The 17,673-nt window shown below is 42.4% G+C and overlaps 1 protein-coding gene across 2 annotated transcripts in view; it reads right to left on the bottom strand.

Moving 5' to 3' along the window:
* The window catches only part of taok3a (TAO kinase 3a), a 57,392-nt gene that overhangs the window by 21,685 nt on the left and 18,034 nt on the right, over positions 1-17,673 (bottom strand). For both annotated transcript variants that reach the window (XM_056592851.1, XM_056592850.1), the window contains exons 5-12: positions 9,033-9,275; positions 3,784-3,855; positions 3,500-3,601; positions 3,142-3,187; positions 2,414-2,510; positions 1,125-1,238; positions 571-662; positions 159-252 (exon numbers count right to left, since the gene is read on the bottom strand). In XM_056592851.1, the coding sequence (XP_056448826.1) occupies positions 159-252; positions 571-662; positions 1,125-1,238; positions 2,414-2,510; positions 3,142-3,187; positions 3,500-3,601; positions 3,784-3,855; positions 9,033-9,167 (752 nt within the window). In that variant the 5' untranslated portion in view covers positions 9,168-9,275. The remainder of the gene's footprint in view (positions 1-158; positions 253-570; positions 663-1,124; positions 1,239-2,413; positions 2,511-3,141; positions 3,188-3,499; positions 3,602-3,783; positions 3,856-9,032; positions 9,276-17,673) is intronic.

Genomic DNA, 17,673 nt, shown 5'->3' on the forward strand with positions numbered 1-17,673 from the left:
AATAGAGATATTACACGTGTTTAGCACAGACTCATTTGGAGGTTCTTATGGAAAAAGAAGTGCGCAGATCATAAATGATCATAAAACAGGGGGCCGTATTCAACAGAGAAGGAACAAAAAATGCAGGGACAGTAAACACGTGTTGACCTTCAACTCACCATTCGTTGGACAGCAGCGTGGGAGAGTCGTTCTGGGCAATGTGATATAAGGCACTCATGGCATTCATATTGAACAATGGCGGCTTGCGTTCCGCTAGAGAATGGGAAGAGATGGACAAAGAGAGAAATAGAGAGAGCTGTTACAGAGAATAGTGATGCAGACCATCTTTACACCTTGTTTGTTCTGCAAACAGGACAGGGCTGGTCAACCAGGAGGTTAATTTTCCACTTCTCCAAAATTGCTACCACAACTAAATTCATTAAAAGTTGAATAATTGATTCATCATCATTTCTAAGGTTAATTTGTTTGTCAACTACAAACATAGCTGGGGGACTGACTGTTATTTTTCAGGGTTGTCAGTCAAATGAAATCAAAGTGTGGTACAACGTGGTTATGTTGACATTAACTCACCAAGTTCTATGCAGGTGATCCCAAGGGACCAGATGTCCACCTTCCCCTCGTATTGACCTTCATCCATGGCTAGGATCACTTCAGGAGCCATCCTGGAGACAAAGACACTGTCCTATTAGAGCATTCAGGCAATAAAGGACTATTAACATCATCAATTATTGTTGCTTTGTTGTGATGTTATTTTCCTTGAACTGAAACATTGATTATCGTCATCGCTTGCACAATGCAAAGATATCAGAGATCAAGCACAACCAAGGTGAAAATGTAAAAAAGTGGGAACCCCGATATTGTGTTCTGAACCAGTAAGGGTTCCTAGTATGAAGTGTGAACCATGTTATTGTGTCCTGTACCAGTAAGGGGTCCCAAGTATGAAGTATAAATCTGGTTATTGTGTCCTGTACCAGTATGGGGCTCCTAGTATGAAGTGTAAATCAGGTTATTGTATCCCGTAACAGTATGGGGCTCCTAGTATGAAGTGTGAAACATGTTATTGTGTCCTGTACCAGTATGGGGTTCCTAGTATGAAGTGTAAATCAGGTTATTGTGTCCCGTACCAGTATGGGGTTCCTACGAAGGAGTTGGCAGGGGAGGCGATGGATGCGGACCCAAAGTCAGCCAGTTTCACCTGACCCAACTCCGTCAGCAGGATGTTACCGGCCTTCACATCTCTGCACCGCGAGGGAGCACACAGGCAGCACAGGTTAGGACTCAGTAGACATTAAGGTGCACCTCTGTAGCAGCGCTCTCATGATGCAAAGACATAGAGTCAACCACGGGTGTATGCGTATTGAGCTCGGGGTTAAGGACATTTAGGAACAACGCGTAAAGAATAAGCACTTTTTCCTGATTTGTGATACCTTTCACACCCAAGATTTTCACATTTTCCGCATAAATGACATGACCAAGTCCATAAGAGGACAATATTAAAGAATATGTTAAGAGCGGGAAGGAAATCGTCCTTAAAGCAATAGACACACCAAGTAAATAGAGATACGTTGTCTCCTTGGTATTTTTATAGCAAGGACACATTTTTTTCCCCTTCCGACACTGTGCCAATATAATAGTAAAACCTCCTGTGCAGACATCAGGGATGGGCAACTTTCATGATAAAGAGGGCCACATTTTTCATCATAACCATCAGAGGGCCACATGACTGCGCACTTCAACTAAATGTAAGATGAGAGAAGCTACAAAATTTTGAATTTGGTCAATTTGATTTCCTGTATTCTGGTGCATTTTGGGTATGGCCACTACCTAAAAAATCTTCCAGAATCATAACTCATGTACGGTATGTTAATTGAACCATCATACATTAATTTCGTGTTTTCCATGCTCAAACAGCCACATGAATGGTTAGTATTTTCATCAGTGCAAAGGTCTCACATACATCATCATTCAATGATGTCACAAAACTGAAAAACAGTGGCCCAACATTAAGTGCAACAACTCTTGTTGCACTTAACTCGATAATTTTTTTTACTGATTACACTTTTTTTTTTTTTTTTTTATTATGTGCGGGCCTGACTGAGCGAGGATATGGGCCGCCAGTTGACCATCCCTGGCATGCATACTTGGCAATAAAGCTATCTTTGATAGCTGGTAAAACAAATTAAACCATTCATTTTTATATCTAATGGGTCGTCAACATTAATGAAAACGTCGTCATCTATGATAAAGATCGGTTGTAAATCACTCAGTATTGCATGGAATGGAGCCGTGTGACAGATTTTTACAACGGAATTAGAATAGAGGGCTATAAACTCTGGGCTGTTGTCCGTCTTTGACCCATGTTATGTTCTTCACATTTATATTCCTATTGGGACACAAAAGTAGGATACCTCACCTGTGAATCATATTATGGGAATGTAGGTAAGCCAGTCCTAGCAAGGCACCATGGGTAATGGCGGCAATCTCAACCTCTTGGAGTGGTTTCTTGTGAACTATTGGGAGAAGACGGAAAATCCAGTGAAGATTGTCGGAATGACTTGCTGTCAAAAGGCAATACATCTTTTGTGAGTTTGTTTTCCCAAAATGCTGTGGTTGGGCGTCAACACGTGTTACAGTGCGACTACTATATTAATTTAGCTTCGACAATATATTTGCTATTTGCTAAAATAGCAGTGATTTGAAACTGTGGTGGACAGCAGGAACATAGCATGAGCTGATAAAGCTTAACAATAAAAGACAATCTCTTTAGATCTCCATTATACTCATGCAATGACCTATAACATTGACTTGCGTGGGCAGGTCAATAGCAGAGGTTGAAACCCAAAGCGAAAGATCCATAGGATATTTTAAGCTGACTCATATCGGAAGGTTTAGAGTCTAGGATGAACACCATCAGCACGACCATGATTTATAATGTGCATCTCTATTAGCAGATACGGTTGAAGGGAAGGGAATACATCTGGTCTACAATACAATCTATATATATATAGTCAATATATAGATTATAATTTCATGTTCAATGCTTGTGTGTGTGTGTGTGTGTGTGTGTGTGTGTGTGTGTGTGTGTGTGTGTGTGTGTGTGTGTGTGTGTGTGTGTGTGTGTGTGTGTGTGTGTGTGTGTACCCTCTAGCAGATCTGATGCGGAGCCGAGGCAGTACTCCATCACCAGCTGTGAAGATAGGTACACAACATTGATAACCAGATCCTCACAAGATTACATTTATTAAGATTATTGCAAAGCTAACGAACGCAAACACCAAAAGCAGAGATAAATGCATCAATTTTTTGTAACTGTATGAGATATGAGGAAAACGAAACGGGATATGATGGATAAATTATGAAAAGTAAAAAAAATATAGAAAGTAGAATAGAAAGAGTAAGTAGTGTGAATGCTGCAGTGAGATGAGAGCGATGACCGATGTATACAGCAGTAACACCTATATTAAGGGAGGGGGTGGGAGAGAGACTATCCGGGACGTACCCAGGCAGTGTTGTCCTTTAGGTAGCATCCTTTGTACTCAATGGTGTTTGGGTGGCGTAGCTGCTCCAAGAACTTCACCTCCTTTATGATGTCCTGCCACTTCTGAAGACACAAAACACATTAGATGCAATTACATAATTATGTTGTATACCAGTTTTCTATCATTCAACTCGTCTTGTACAGAGTGATTGCTTTCCACCATGGTCATGGTGATCATAATATTTAATATTTTACAATGCGTGCGCGTGTGCGTGCGTGCGTGCGTGTGTGTGTGTGCTTCTCACTTCAGTAGTCTGTTTTCCATTGTAGGACATCTTCTTGATGGCCACCACCTCATTGGAGTAGGAGTTTCGGGCCTGATGGAGAAGGGACGAAGAGAGGGGTCAAACTCAAACACAGGGGAATGAACACTTCCATGAACATCTGCCCTCAGAACAACCCCTCGACCTTTAACCTTTTCTATTGAGTTCATCAATAAAACCGGACACTATCTCGCTAGGAAAGTATTTAAGGAAAATGGGTCATAAATTAATACTGCATATCACAATGAGCAATGCTGTGTCCAATGCCTTCAAATTTTAGATATTGTTTGAATAATATACTGTAAGAGTATATCTGTACTTTGATAAATACAATGTTAATTCATCCACAATTTTGAATTCATATGTAGGCAGTTTGTACGCACCCAGATGCATTAATAAGCAAGTACTTTTTTTTTTTTTTGAGGGAAAATGCAGAATACACTGGCAAATCATTTCCACAGAACATATATTTGCTCAATCATTAAACATGGGGGACTAGACGTCGTAAAGTAAAAAAGCAATCTACCGCTAAAGCAGTAAAACAAAATAGGCTTTTGCTGTGGAGCCGCACATTGAAAGTTAAGCAGTGACCCTGAACACCACAGACTGCTAGCAAATTAGAGCTGGCTCGTCGTAGCTACTGTGGAGGCTTGAGCTGCTTTACTTTATCCAGAGCCCCCCTTGTTAAACCTGCAGTGTTAACCCTGAGGGCATATGGCCTCAGGGTTAGCAGCGATGCAGCTTAGCGCTAACCCACGTCCACGTCCACCCCACAAATGGGAATTTCATGTCGGGAATCAAATGGAATTACAGCCCCAAAGAGCAACAGAGATCTCCCATCACATGCAATGCCCTGTTCAGCCCAAGGACCAGCCTGTCATTATAGGTTGGCTATTCCCAGCGCTGGAATGTGCGGATGGGCTGACTAGGATATCACGCATTGTGTCTTGAAATATTGAAGTGCAGTTAGGGCTTGGGGGGGTATGTCGATGATTACAGAGGGTTAATTGATTCAACACTGCTCTGATGTTTGATGTGAGCTCTACTGCAGACACATTTGTAAAACCGACTTCTCCCCTCAAAATAATAACTGTTTCCTGCTAAGGGGCTCACTGTATGTGGTGCACTACAGTGCATCTGTCTTATTTGCCATAAGTCATATGAACTCACAAATCTATACTTTTGCTTTTTACCTTGAGTGCTCCAACTCCCATTTAACCTTCTCTTTTAAACTCTGAACTCAAACATTTGACTTACGTATAATTACCATTCCACAACCAAAACACAATTCATTCGTCAACAAATGTGTGTCTCTGTCCCCTGTTAAACACAGATCTACGAGATGAATACACAACAAATGTTAAATAATGAAACTTCAACTTAACAGCACGTAGTCATTAGCAATGACACCTTTGATGTGACACAAAAGTAAAACTGAAACCTTGTTAATAACAATGGTTATGTTTAAATAATTCAAGAAGAGGGTCAGGACAAACATAGCATCCCTAATTATTTCCAGTATTTTAAATATTCATGATTTATGAGTCAACTTTGGTCTGAACCTAGCACACAGTACATGTGTATTTCCAGACTGTAGCTGGCTCACTAGCATACAGTTAATGTGTATGTCCTAGCTGTAGCTGGCTCACTAGCATGCAGCACATGTGTATGTCCTAGCTGTAGCTGGCTCACTCACTAGCATACAGAACATGTGTATGTCCAAGCTGTAGCTGGCTCACCAGCATATAGCCCATGTGTATTTCCTAACTGTAGCTGGCTCACTAGCATGCAGCACATGTGTAGGTCATAGCCTAAGCTGGCTCACTAGCATACAGTATGTGTAGGTCCTCGCTGAAGCTAACTCACTAGCATGCATACATTTGTGTGTAGCTAACAGCGTAGACAGTAGAAGTGTGTCAGTGAGCAGATAGGACATGTGCATCATCATCTTCAAGGGCTAAATACTGGACCAAATGAACTACACCAGCTTGACGCAAGGGCTACGTGTGTGTGTGTGTGTGTGTGTGTGTGTGTGTGTGTGTGTGTGTGTGTGTGTGTGTGTGTGTGTGTGTGTGTGTGTGTGTGTGTGTGTGTGTGTGTGTGTCAAACGATAGATGAGAAAAGTAGTGCCCTGCCAGCCTACTAAATCCTGCCCCCTCTATTGCCAGCTTCTCTCCCCCCACCACTATGAGAACAGCTGTCCTTGGGAGGAGGAGTAGAGGCTTAACACCCAGTCTTGCATCTGGCCATGCTGAGAAAGGGGTGTGCATGTGTTATGTGAGAGAGGAGCGGAGGGGAGAGGAGAGGAGGGAGGAGTTTATTTGAGATACTGGACATTTTATAGTACTTCACATTTGACTATATATTTAGCATTCTAATATTTGATATGAATATATTTTTATTTTATGTTTTGACCTCCACATTTTTCAACTGCTTTAGCCGTTTTACCATTTGTTTCTCATGGCAATAAAGCTTGTTTTGTTTTGAATTTGTGTGTGTGTGTGTGTGTGTGTGTGTGTGTGTGTGTGTGTGTGTGTGTGTGTGTGTGTGTGTGTGTGTGTGTGTGTGTGTGTGTGTGTGTGTGTGTGTGTGTGTGTGTGTGTGTGTGTGTGTGTGTGTCACACACACACACGCACACAGTGACAGTGACAGAGACAGAGACTAAGAGGGTTGAGAGGGGTGAAGAGTAAAGTGCAGCACGGTGAGAGGAAGTGTAGATAGGGGTCAAGAGAAAGCATGTCAGGGGTAGTCTGTGGGAGAGAAGACAAGGATCGGACGAGATAAGCTCCTCAGTCTCTAGCGCTCTATTTATTGCCATGATGTTCTTCATCACCCTCTCAAGCAACACTACCAAAGGACAGAGATTCTTGTTTAAAAGCGTAAAACATGCCTGTATTTCCAGTCCAACATCTGGCTTTGGCTCATTAGGACAACGCAGACGTATAGTGAATAAGTGAAATCAGCTGTCTCATTGCATGAGTGCTGCAAAGTGAAGGCAGGAATTTTAATTTCTGAACACAGAATGTTCCACTGATGTGCCCTTTCCCCCGGCACTGGAGTCAAAGGGGCGATGAGTAATTAGCGATGAAAGGAATAAGAAACGCAATGGTGAGAGCAGATCTGTATTCATAATAAATAATCATTATAATATCCTTTCCCAATTGTGACTCACACTTGTCTCACTCATTTATTTCTAATTTGATTAAAATCTGAAACAAGAGCCATTCAGTTGCTTGACTAATTACTAGGGAGAGCGTTGCATGTACTTCCTGATTTCTAGTCCTAGCACACTCAAAGCCTATATGCCTGCTGTTGAGGTAATCACCTCACCAGACCACCAGACCACCAAAACATCAGACTAGATGTTTTGGTTAATATTTGAATTCCAGTTCATTTCCATCATTTCCATTTTATACACTTTCTCTTTTCCATTTTCTGATCGGAAACTCTAAAGGGCCCTATCTTGCATCCGGCGCAAGTGACTTAGTCACTGGCGCATGTGTCGTTGCTAGTTTACAACTGGCGCAGAGCGTTCTTTTCCCACCACCGCCACTCGCCGGTAAATTAGGGATTGATCATGCGCCCCAAGGGGCGGTTCGGCGGAAGGAGGAGGCGTGTTCTGGCGCAAACGGTATTTTGCCGTTTCTGAATACCATTGCGCTACTGACCAGGAAATACCTGGTTTAAAGTCAGCGGCGCGTTGTTCAGATGCTATTTTAAGGGCGCATGCATACATGCGCATCATGCTTTGCATACGGATTGCTTGTGCACCTCGCACATACACTTTGCTTCTCTCATCTACCTAGCCGCACATTCTTGGTAAATTATTTGGGAAAGAACAGCTGATGCAGCGGTAATAAGTTGTACTTTTAAATCAATGCATCTGCAAACACCGTATAGCAAACACATATTTTCTTGACACAGACATCGTGTAGGCCTACATGCCCATAACTTTTAGGATTGATGAGTATTTGATCGTGAAAAACATTGTTTTACCGCGAGTGAGTGTTAAAAATAATGAATGAATGCGGGCGTGCGTGTGTGCTCTGTTTAAACACACGCAAACTAAACACGTAACGCATAATACAATCAATGGCAATGTCTATTACCGCGGGGACAATGGCATATTAGGATAGCATACAATACTGATAAGAAACAATGTTTATAATGTATTGCGTAGATCATTAAATAGAACCACAGTTGCCGCATATCATATGTTATATCATATACGTTTTCTTTGCCGAAATGTATTTGAGGACTCAGTATTTCTGAAGTTGTGGAAGAAAACCCCTTATGCCATGTGTGAATTAGGCCATATTATTTGGCAATAAACTGAGCCATTTGCAGTTTGAAATTCATGTGCATCTGTCTCATCAGAGACTGCAGACGCGCTGTCCAAATATCAACTCGTCCGATTCAAATGCGCTCATGGCTCTTAAAGGGGATGGGAGCTGGCACTCTCATTGGTTTGTTGGACGTTACGCCCAAACCACACCTACGGGTAATTAGGCTGCTTCAGACCAACCCTTTTGACACTTGCGCCGCGACGCAAGTGTCATTTATCCGTCTGTAAAATAGTGAAAGCGCCGTAGAACCGCCCACAAAGCTACTTGCGCTTTGCGCTTCCCACTTGCGTTTCAGACCGTTAAAATAGGGCCCTAAACCTTTGGCATTTTATTTGATAGCCTTTTCATTCAGGCCTTTAGAGACTAGCATGTAGTTCCTTTAATGATATTAATGTGGTTCACTGAGAGCCTAACATGTAGTTCCTCTAAAGAGCTTTTGGTTGTCACAATAGAGACTAGAATGAAGTTCCTTCTTAGGAACTCGAGTTGGTTTACTGCTGAGCCTTACATGTAGTTCCTCTAGTCATCATTCTAAATCAACAGGAATAATGTGATTTCATTCTCATAATACAAATCCAATAATATTTTTCTTTCGATTCGGTTTAGATCTAAATGGCTAGTTAATCTCTATATTAAGTACTTTTGAGGTCCTGTTTGGCAGTTCTATCGCATTAAGAAGTTATTAAGGTTTGAATATTAATGCATTTTGGCCATAGACTGTTACCCTGAATGTGCTAAATATGTATCGTTACTGCTGCTGGTTGAATACATTTTGAAATGTTCAAATCTACAACCTCAATAGGTGCCGGACGCTACGCCTAACATCTTTACAGTTGATCATACAAATAAAATGGGTGAAGGCGACGCAGTGAAAAGGTTCCTCACAAAGTAGACCGCCCCGAAGCTCCCATGTCCAATCTCGTGCAGGTCGCAGAACACGTCCTGGGGGTCATCTTTGAAGAAGAGATCGGCCAGTTCAGGGTCCTTCACCGCCCCTTTCCGCGTCGACGACGGCATCATGGGATGCACGTGCGCTACGCAGCGAGGAGGGCGCTCACACACACACTGATGCTAGCACCACCGGACGTCCACGATGGCCACCATAGTTCCACCATTGGCCAGCTGGACCTGTGGGGAGAGAGAAGGACCATTACTCACACATCCAGAGAACAGCCTTCAACACACAAAGGTCCCACACATGAAGTCATTGTCATAAACATACACAAACATGACACACAAAGGTAGATTAATACATTATCTATCTCTTTTTTCTCAAATGTAGCACTTTAGGTTGTTGGCGTATTTTAGTAATTTTATGAACCCGCATGATCCTTGAATTTCTGGGTTTTATCTGATTTAAAGACGCTTTGGACATCAACGTCAGCTAAATAAATGCCTTGTTATATAATGTGCATACATTCAATGTAATACAATACAATAGAAAATAATGAATTTAATACAATATATGTTAATTGTCATACCGAGTCAGATATTTGAGCCCTTCTAGAAAATGTGTATCTAGGCCTAGTGTCTACAGTCATCATGTCCATGTTTGCTGTGTTGTTTCAACAAGAAAACTAAACTAGACTGCTCCAGACAGCAGAATGCAATACACCAGACTCCAACAACCAAGAGAGAGAAAGATCCTACTAGTTGGAAACCAAATGGATCTTTATTATAAAGAACCCACCTTTCCAGGTATACTGTATAAACACATATATGTTTTCAGTGTGTTAACTGTGTTGAGTGGAATCACAAAATGGTGGCCTTTTTTTTTCAATAAACAGCTGACTGTCTGGCCCTGTTGCTCATGCAAGCAGAAAGTCACAGCATCCCTCTCCCTGCGACCCCCACCACACACTAAAGCTGAGTCATTCGTGCATCCTTTTTACGCATGCAGTTTCACAAACATGCATGCAAACACATACACAGTGGCCATAACACAGACACACTAAAGACCAATGGGCCACAGACAACACTACTAGGGTTAGCCTTACCACTGACACACACACACACACACACACACACACACACACACACACACACACACACACACACACACACACACACACACACACACACACACACACACACACACACACACACACACACACACACACACACACACACTTCCTGTCCCAGTCTCAACCGTGAAACAACCATGCACACAGGCCGGCCCCATGCAAGGCGGGCTGACGTATAGGCTGAGACAGTAAGACACATGGCCACACAGGCTCAGACACTAACCATCAGCATCATTCTGAGCCCCCTGCTCTTACAGCAAACCCAGCCATCATGCAGACCTCAAATACACCTTCCCCCCTGTCCTGCATACACAACAGCAGAGGAGAGCTGTGCTGCTGCACCTGGAGCCCCCCACCGCTGAAACGTAGTCCAAACACCCCTGATTCAAGAAGAAGTGACCCATAAGCGGGCAAGGTGTTCGACTGGCTGGAGGCGCACAATGACTTGTTCCTCTCTCCACTCTTTCAGTAGCTTTCAAAGTACTGCTGCTTGATAGGAATTTGTTCCCCTGGTGAATCATTCCTGGGACTGAGCAGAACAGGCCTTTACGGGCAACGCCCCGACGGCGATGTGGTCGGGTGGTCCAAGTACGGTGCTCTCGGATGCCATCATTTGGGTCTCGCAAACTTCATTTTCAAACGTCGGAAGTTGTTACAGCCATTTTGCTGCTTTATACTTTTAGCAGATTCCAGCATTTAAAATGATGATTGCTTACATTGAGACTCCATATCAAGAGGCAACAAGGAGGGGAGTTTTAAAACTGAACCAATTCTGTTGAATAGGACATGGGGGCATTATGAATAGGACACAAACATGAACTAGTTTGGCAAGTTTTAAACAGAGATGTTGGAGACTAAATCAGGTCTTGAATTGTTATCTATCCTCAAGCAGGCCTTTGTTCTGTTCAAACTTGCCGACCTGATCCTTGATGTATTATCTTCATCTAGGACACTTAAACAATAATACGAGGTGTTGTACGTATACACACACAAGGTACTCCGGTTGTGGGGCAGACCAGAACTGGATGAGCCGGTATAGAAAAAAGGTCTTACATTCAATACCACCCAAAATGTATTTCTCCCCTTCTCATAGACTTGAAATCAAAAGTTACCCATTTGTTAAAATTAGACAAGGTTGCCTTGTATACCCATTGACATAATTATAAAAATCACACATGCAATGTGTTTAGCTTCCATTCATCTCCTGCTCCAGGCAGACATCAACAGATATTTGTTGCAAGTAGGTGCGAAGAAAAAGGTGTGAGGTTTCACAACTACAGTATAGTAAAGAATTGCCAAGCGCATGTACACATAGGCCTGCAGCTGGAATGCAACCTCGGTTCAATAAAAAAAAAATGATTTGGTCGTATGCGATCACATCAAGGGCATTCCATCAGCCTTGTGTTGGGGATGGTACAAGAGGTCACGTTCATCACAAATATTCAGAGAGAAAAAATATAAATGGGGTAAACACGGAAATCTGACAACTAAAACTGACAAATTGGGTCCATGATCTACTGGACCCAAGAATGAAAAAAAAATATTTGTTATATGTGTATCTGCTTGTTTGAACAGTTTGTTTGTCCCACAGTATATCCGATTGCATCAGCCTGTCTGTCTAGCTCTCCCGATGAGCTAAAATCAAATCAAGGAGAGGGGAACGTCGAAGAATAAGGCCCATCATAGTCGAGATGAACACATGAAGGTTCAACAGAGATACAATGATTTAATAGAGCCTGGAGGAAGTAGTAGTAAAGGATTTATACATACATATGAGAGCGAGAGAGAGCGTGAGACATGCAAGAGAGATTTCAGCATGCCTTTAAAAGCAAAAGGAAGAGCTGGATGAGTGAGGAATGTAGATAAAAATGGAGCAAACGAACAGAGTCACATGTTTCCTCTGGGGACTCACAGCGTACCGCTCTAAAGCCCCTCTCTGATGTGTGAGGTGATGTAATGTGGCATCAACAGGTTGTAAGGCTGGCACTACACAGAGATCCCAGCAAAGTGTGTGTGTGTGTGTGTGTGTGTGTGTGTGTGTGTGTGTGTGTGTGTGTGTGTGTGTGTGTGTGTGTGTGTGTGTGTGTGTGTGTGTGTGTGTGTGTGTGTGTGTGTGTGTGTGTGTGTGTCGCTATAACACCCATCCATATGTTGCCTTGAACCAATAGGAGGGTGTTATGGTGAGGGATCTGTTATAACAGATCCTATGGGATATTTTGATGGTCCACGGTTTTCATGGGCACATAACACACCTCATCCATGCCTGTGCTTCCATCATTAATTAATGTCCACGAGCCCTGGTCGGAGGAAACCCATAAGGCTTGTGAACATTACAATCATCAAACCCACAAGGACAAATCAGATCACCAGACCAGTTTAGCTAGCGGTGGAAGTGGGGGGGACAGTACATGCACGATAACACACACATTGAGACATTTCTTGAATCTGAAGGAGGATCAAAACGAGAAAAAGATATAGAGACAGAAAATGAGAGAAAGAAGAGTGAGGCTAGAGGATGGTGGATTTGTTCGGATAGCCAAGCCACGAACGATATGACTTAGAGAGAAGCATTTCTACGCATGCATACATAAGTCGTGCGCTGAGAGCAACGTGTTACAGTCAGATGGATGGAGCGGACAGTTCTCCTTCTCTCAGGACACCACTGTGTGTGTGTGTGTGTGTGTGTGTGTGTGTGTGTGTGTGTGTGTGTGTGTGTGTGTGTGTGTGTGTGTGTGTGTGTGTGTGTGTGTGTGTGTGTGTGTGTGTGTGTGTGTGTGTGTGGCATTAGAAGCTTATACCAGCATCCCCCCCTCCTCTCCCAGCTTTAGGCAGGAACATGAATTAGGAAGACATTGGGAGTCATATACTGTTCAGCATTAATCAAACATTAAAAAAATGTCTGAATCCTGCCAGAGTGAGTCACAAAGATCTGTGAAGAACTATAAATCGGTACAAAAGAGGGAGAGAGAGAAATTATGTAATAATCTATTCCACACTACTGCTAGGATTTTACACAGACACACAGACAGAGAGAGCGATTAGAGCTCTGAGGCTGGGATTGCTGTGTGTGTTAGCATGTGTGTGTGTATGTGTACGCACGTTTCCCTTGCTGAGATCCTGCCAAAACATTGTTTCAATATCATAAAGCCCTTACCTATCAAAGGCATAAGTATGGCAAAAGATATTGTCACATTGAGCTAGCATGTTTGAGAAAGGAAGAGTATTGGAATCTAAGACACACTGTGTGTGTGTGTGTGTGTGTGTGTGTGTGTGTGTGTGTGTGTGTGTGTGTGTGTGTGTGTGTGTGTGTGTGTGTGTGTGTGTGTGTGTGTGTGTGTGTGTGTGTGTGTGTGTGTGTGCTGTGTAAATAGGTCACCCTCATTATTAATACCATTCTATCGTCTGTCAGTATGTTATGTTATCAAAATGCCCTTAATGTGTTAGCGGTGATTCTCATAAACGGGCACTATAACTTTTCCGAACGGTAATGTGACTAAATAGGGCGACACAGGTAAAGTTCGTGCAAGCTCATAGAGGCACACACAATACATGAGAAAACAACTTGGGTGACCTAGGGTGGTCAGGTGAACTTGGGTGTCTTGAAAGGCGCCTCTAAATTAAATGTATTATTATTATTATTATTATTATTATTAACTTCATACAAAAGGAGAAAGCTATAAATTCATAAATAAAACAGATTAAGTCCATGCGCCGATCCGATGCCATCACGTGACGAGCCAATTTACTGTACAGACAGAGAACATCACAAACACCTGCACGTATTATGCTGCATTCATTAATGGAGGAGGTTGGAGGTTGAAAGTCGGAATGGGAAACGCGTCATCTCTGACCTACATTCGAGCTACCAAGTCGGAAAACATGGATGCCCCACGCTTAGCTACAAGAATACAAATGTATATTCTTATCATTATAGATTATAAATGGAACTGATCTAGATATGAAGTGAACAAGCTATACATTGTTGTCATCTTAAGAAAACACTACAATAAGAAAAACTGCTATTAGTAGCTACAATGCTAGTAACATCAGCATCTAGCTGATACATACAGCTAGATCCTGTGTGTATTGGTATTTATTCAGAATAGGTATCGGGAAGGAAAAAATTATATCGGAACACCTCACACAAACACGTACACAAAAACCCATGTCAACGCTGAGCTATTGTTGTGACAATGGAACGCTGGCGGCGACTGGGCCATGCACCACTTGAAAAGCAGGTGGGGAGGTAACACACACGCACGCACACGCGCACACACTGTACAACATGTAGGAAACCAAGTGACCTCTGCATGAGCTGATTACTTCCTGGTTTAATATCGACATAAGTGCCACGCCACTACCCATCGCTTCCCCTCTGCCACAGTATCCAATGAGGGCCAGTCCTTCTGTTTTCATTACTTTCATCCCCGTCCCTCTTTCTCATCGGGCCAAGTGGCAGATTGGGTGTTGAGGGGAACCGCTTTCAATAATAAAAGAGGAGATGGAGAGGGTAGGGGTGGGGTGGGATAAAAATGTATTGTGCTGCCCGGCGAGTGTCCCTGAATGATTTATAACACAAACTGACGCTTGCAGGAGCCGCTGGGAGAGTTGTGGCCACATCTCTCCTCACGCTTCCTCTCCCTCCCCTTACCCTCTGTCCTCACTCGTCCCCCTCGCTACTCCTTCTCTGCGGACTACTTTTCCCTTGCGATGGAGCTTGAGGAAGGACATGGAGGAAAGGCCGAGTCCCCTGCGGACAACGAACAAACATAAGAACCACCTAAATAGGAATTTTCATTGTTAAATGCATAGAGCACAGCACACTCATCAAACTAAGACATCTCCATTTGAGTCAATTAGACAATTAGAATCATGAGTCCTGAATCATGAACCCTCCCTCGGGGTCCTTGGGTCAGTTTAAGTTCAATGGATCCGAATCCACACGTGTACTGCACCACATCAGCATATCCTCCAGAGGGAAAGCCATTCACTTTCAACCAATGGGTTGCATCGTACCAACCGATGGCTTGGTTAATCATACCCAGTGTAGGATAATATGCCAGACAGCATTGAGTTGTTATGAGGAAGACTACAGCAAATGGAGATGGAGCAGCAACAACATAAAAAAAAAACGGGTTGATGGGGCAGTCAGACAGAGACGTCATGTTGGAGAAATGGAAGAATAATAATATCAAACATTCATTATTCAGCTGAGCACCTTTAAAAAACAACGTTCACAAGATGCTTTGACTCTTTGATAATACTCACAATAACAACAATGGAGCAATAGAAGCAGGGAATGTGGACAGGAGAACAAAGTTGGGGAAGAAGCAGACATCAATAAGAGGAGTAAGACAAATGCACACATAAACAAACTAACCTCCATACTTCTGAACCGTTCTGAGCCCAGGGAGAACTAGCATGTAGAGGATTGAGAGAAATAGCTGAAACAATGCCAGACAGAGGGGTGAATCAGAGAAGGGATTCTCAGTTTGTGGTTACACAGGTAGGCACATGTACTGCAGTGCTTGCAATGCTAACAATGACTCCACACCTGAGATGTGTGTAGGCTTGTCATTGGAAGGAGATTCAACTTTATGTTCCTGAATCACATACACCTTGAGTTGAAGTTCTAATGCAGCATTTTTATATATGTGTGGTAGTGATGTACTTTAAAGTGTAAGTAAACTCCCTGTTTAAGCTCCAATTCTAAGACTATTAGATTAAAGAGTTTTGGGAATCTAGGAAGGAGGGGGGATAGGGCATTATCCCAGCGTTTAAGACCCATGCATACATTTTTTAAGCTACTACCGTCGTTGTTTATGAGCGATGTTGCATATGACAGGTACCACACGCCTTGGCAATACAGTAATTGTCTGGAAAGCTTAACCCTCTTTCGCACATGGCCATCTACATCAACTGCAGTCTGTCCGACGTCACGAAAAGAACGCAACTTGAGAGTAGAACGTACACAAACTGGTTGGCACTGGACATAGAACAGTGACAAAATGAAATAGATTACTATGTTGAAATTTACATATGACATATGAAAGATATATGGATTTTTGGTTCAACTCCCCTTTAAAAGAAAATATCAGTGGTCGGAGATCAGCTACTGGAGAAAATTGAGACATATGATTTTGTACATCACATTTATTTGTTTATTTCTGTTTGGTTGTAATGTTAATGGCTATAAGAAACAAATCGCAGCTGTCCGAATATGGTTTGATGTTTTCAGTGTAAAGCCATTTAGAACCATTTGCAGAGAAAAAAAGAGTTTGAAAAAGAAAGGCAAAGGTTTGGTAACTTTAGAGGGTTAAGGTCCTTCTGATGGGGTTTGAAATGATTCATAAAGGCTGGGAGGTGTGGTGTAGATTATTTTATTATCTGAAAAGTGCTGCTTTAAATCCCCCGGGATGAAAATCCAGAGATAGAAAAGCACGGAAAAGCTAAAAGGTGTGTTCAAGTTATCCTGCAAGCTCCATGGTGTAGTATTTTATTTTAGTAATGACTGTCATACTTTTCATACAACCCAAACAAAGTGGGATTTAGAGATTCTGAAGGCTCGATTCGCCAGAGCTTAGCGACGTCATTGAGACACACCACAAACTCACACAGGTGTCAGTGGATTATGGCAGAATTAAAACATGCTCCATTCGCTAACGGTAGCTTTTTAAAAAATGAGTTCCCATGTTGCATTTACAAATTCAGGATTAGCCTTTAAGAAACTTTCATTGACAGTGGTAAGAAATGAGTTACAGAAATATGTTATGTTGCGATGCTTACATAATGCCCGGGACTTTAACTAGCAAAACAGTGTTTTTCTCCAACCTATTGGCCTTTGTTGCTGCGGTTTACAGTTACAGCTCTGACCTCATGACGTATTCATTCTCGCTCTATGACCCATATACCAAAACAATTATGCAACCAGAGGTTGTTCTTCTCTGCCACCCCACCGTCACCACCGGCACTCATTAAAAGTTACCATTGGAAAGCAGGCCATGCCTTTAAAAAGGTGCATGTTTGATTATTCTATGATCTCAACACAGCTGCCTGATAATGGCGCAATAACAGTAACTATCGATCTCAGTATTGAATAAAGCTGAGGTGTCAACTTGTTATCTGATCTTTAAATTAATCTTTACCACAAACTACTACCATCCACTAGAAAAGGCAAGCCAATTCTGATTACTTGTGAGGGTCAGGAAAATAGTGGGACAACTATAATTCAACATTAACAGATCCGATCGTCAACCAGGCGGATGATATAATCTTCATTAATTCCTATACAGGCCCATTCTAAATGAACACACTAATAGCATGTGGGTCCCATTAGACTACATGTTTTCAGTGCATTAAGGAGACAGTGACACACACACACAAAAACAGAAGCATAAGAAATAGAGAGAAGTAGAAGTATAATGGGGATCTACACACGTCACGAGTACACACACACACACACACACACACACACACACACACACACACACACACACACACAC

Source organism: Gadus chalcogrammus, chromosome 6, assembly GCF_026213295.1.
Source record: "Gadus chalcogrammus isolate NIFS_2021 chromosome 6, NIFS_Gcha_1.0, whole genome shotgun sequence".
In the NCBI taxonomy this organism is placed as follows: Eukaryota; Metazoa; Chordata; class Actinopteri; order Gadiformes; family Gadidae; genus Gadus; species Gadus chalcogrammus.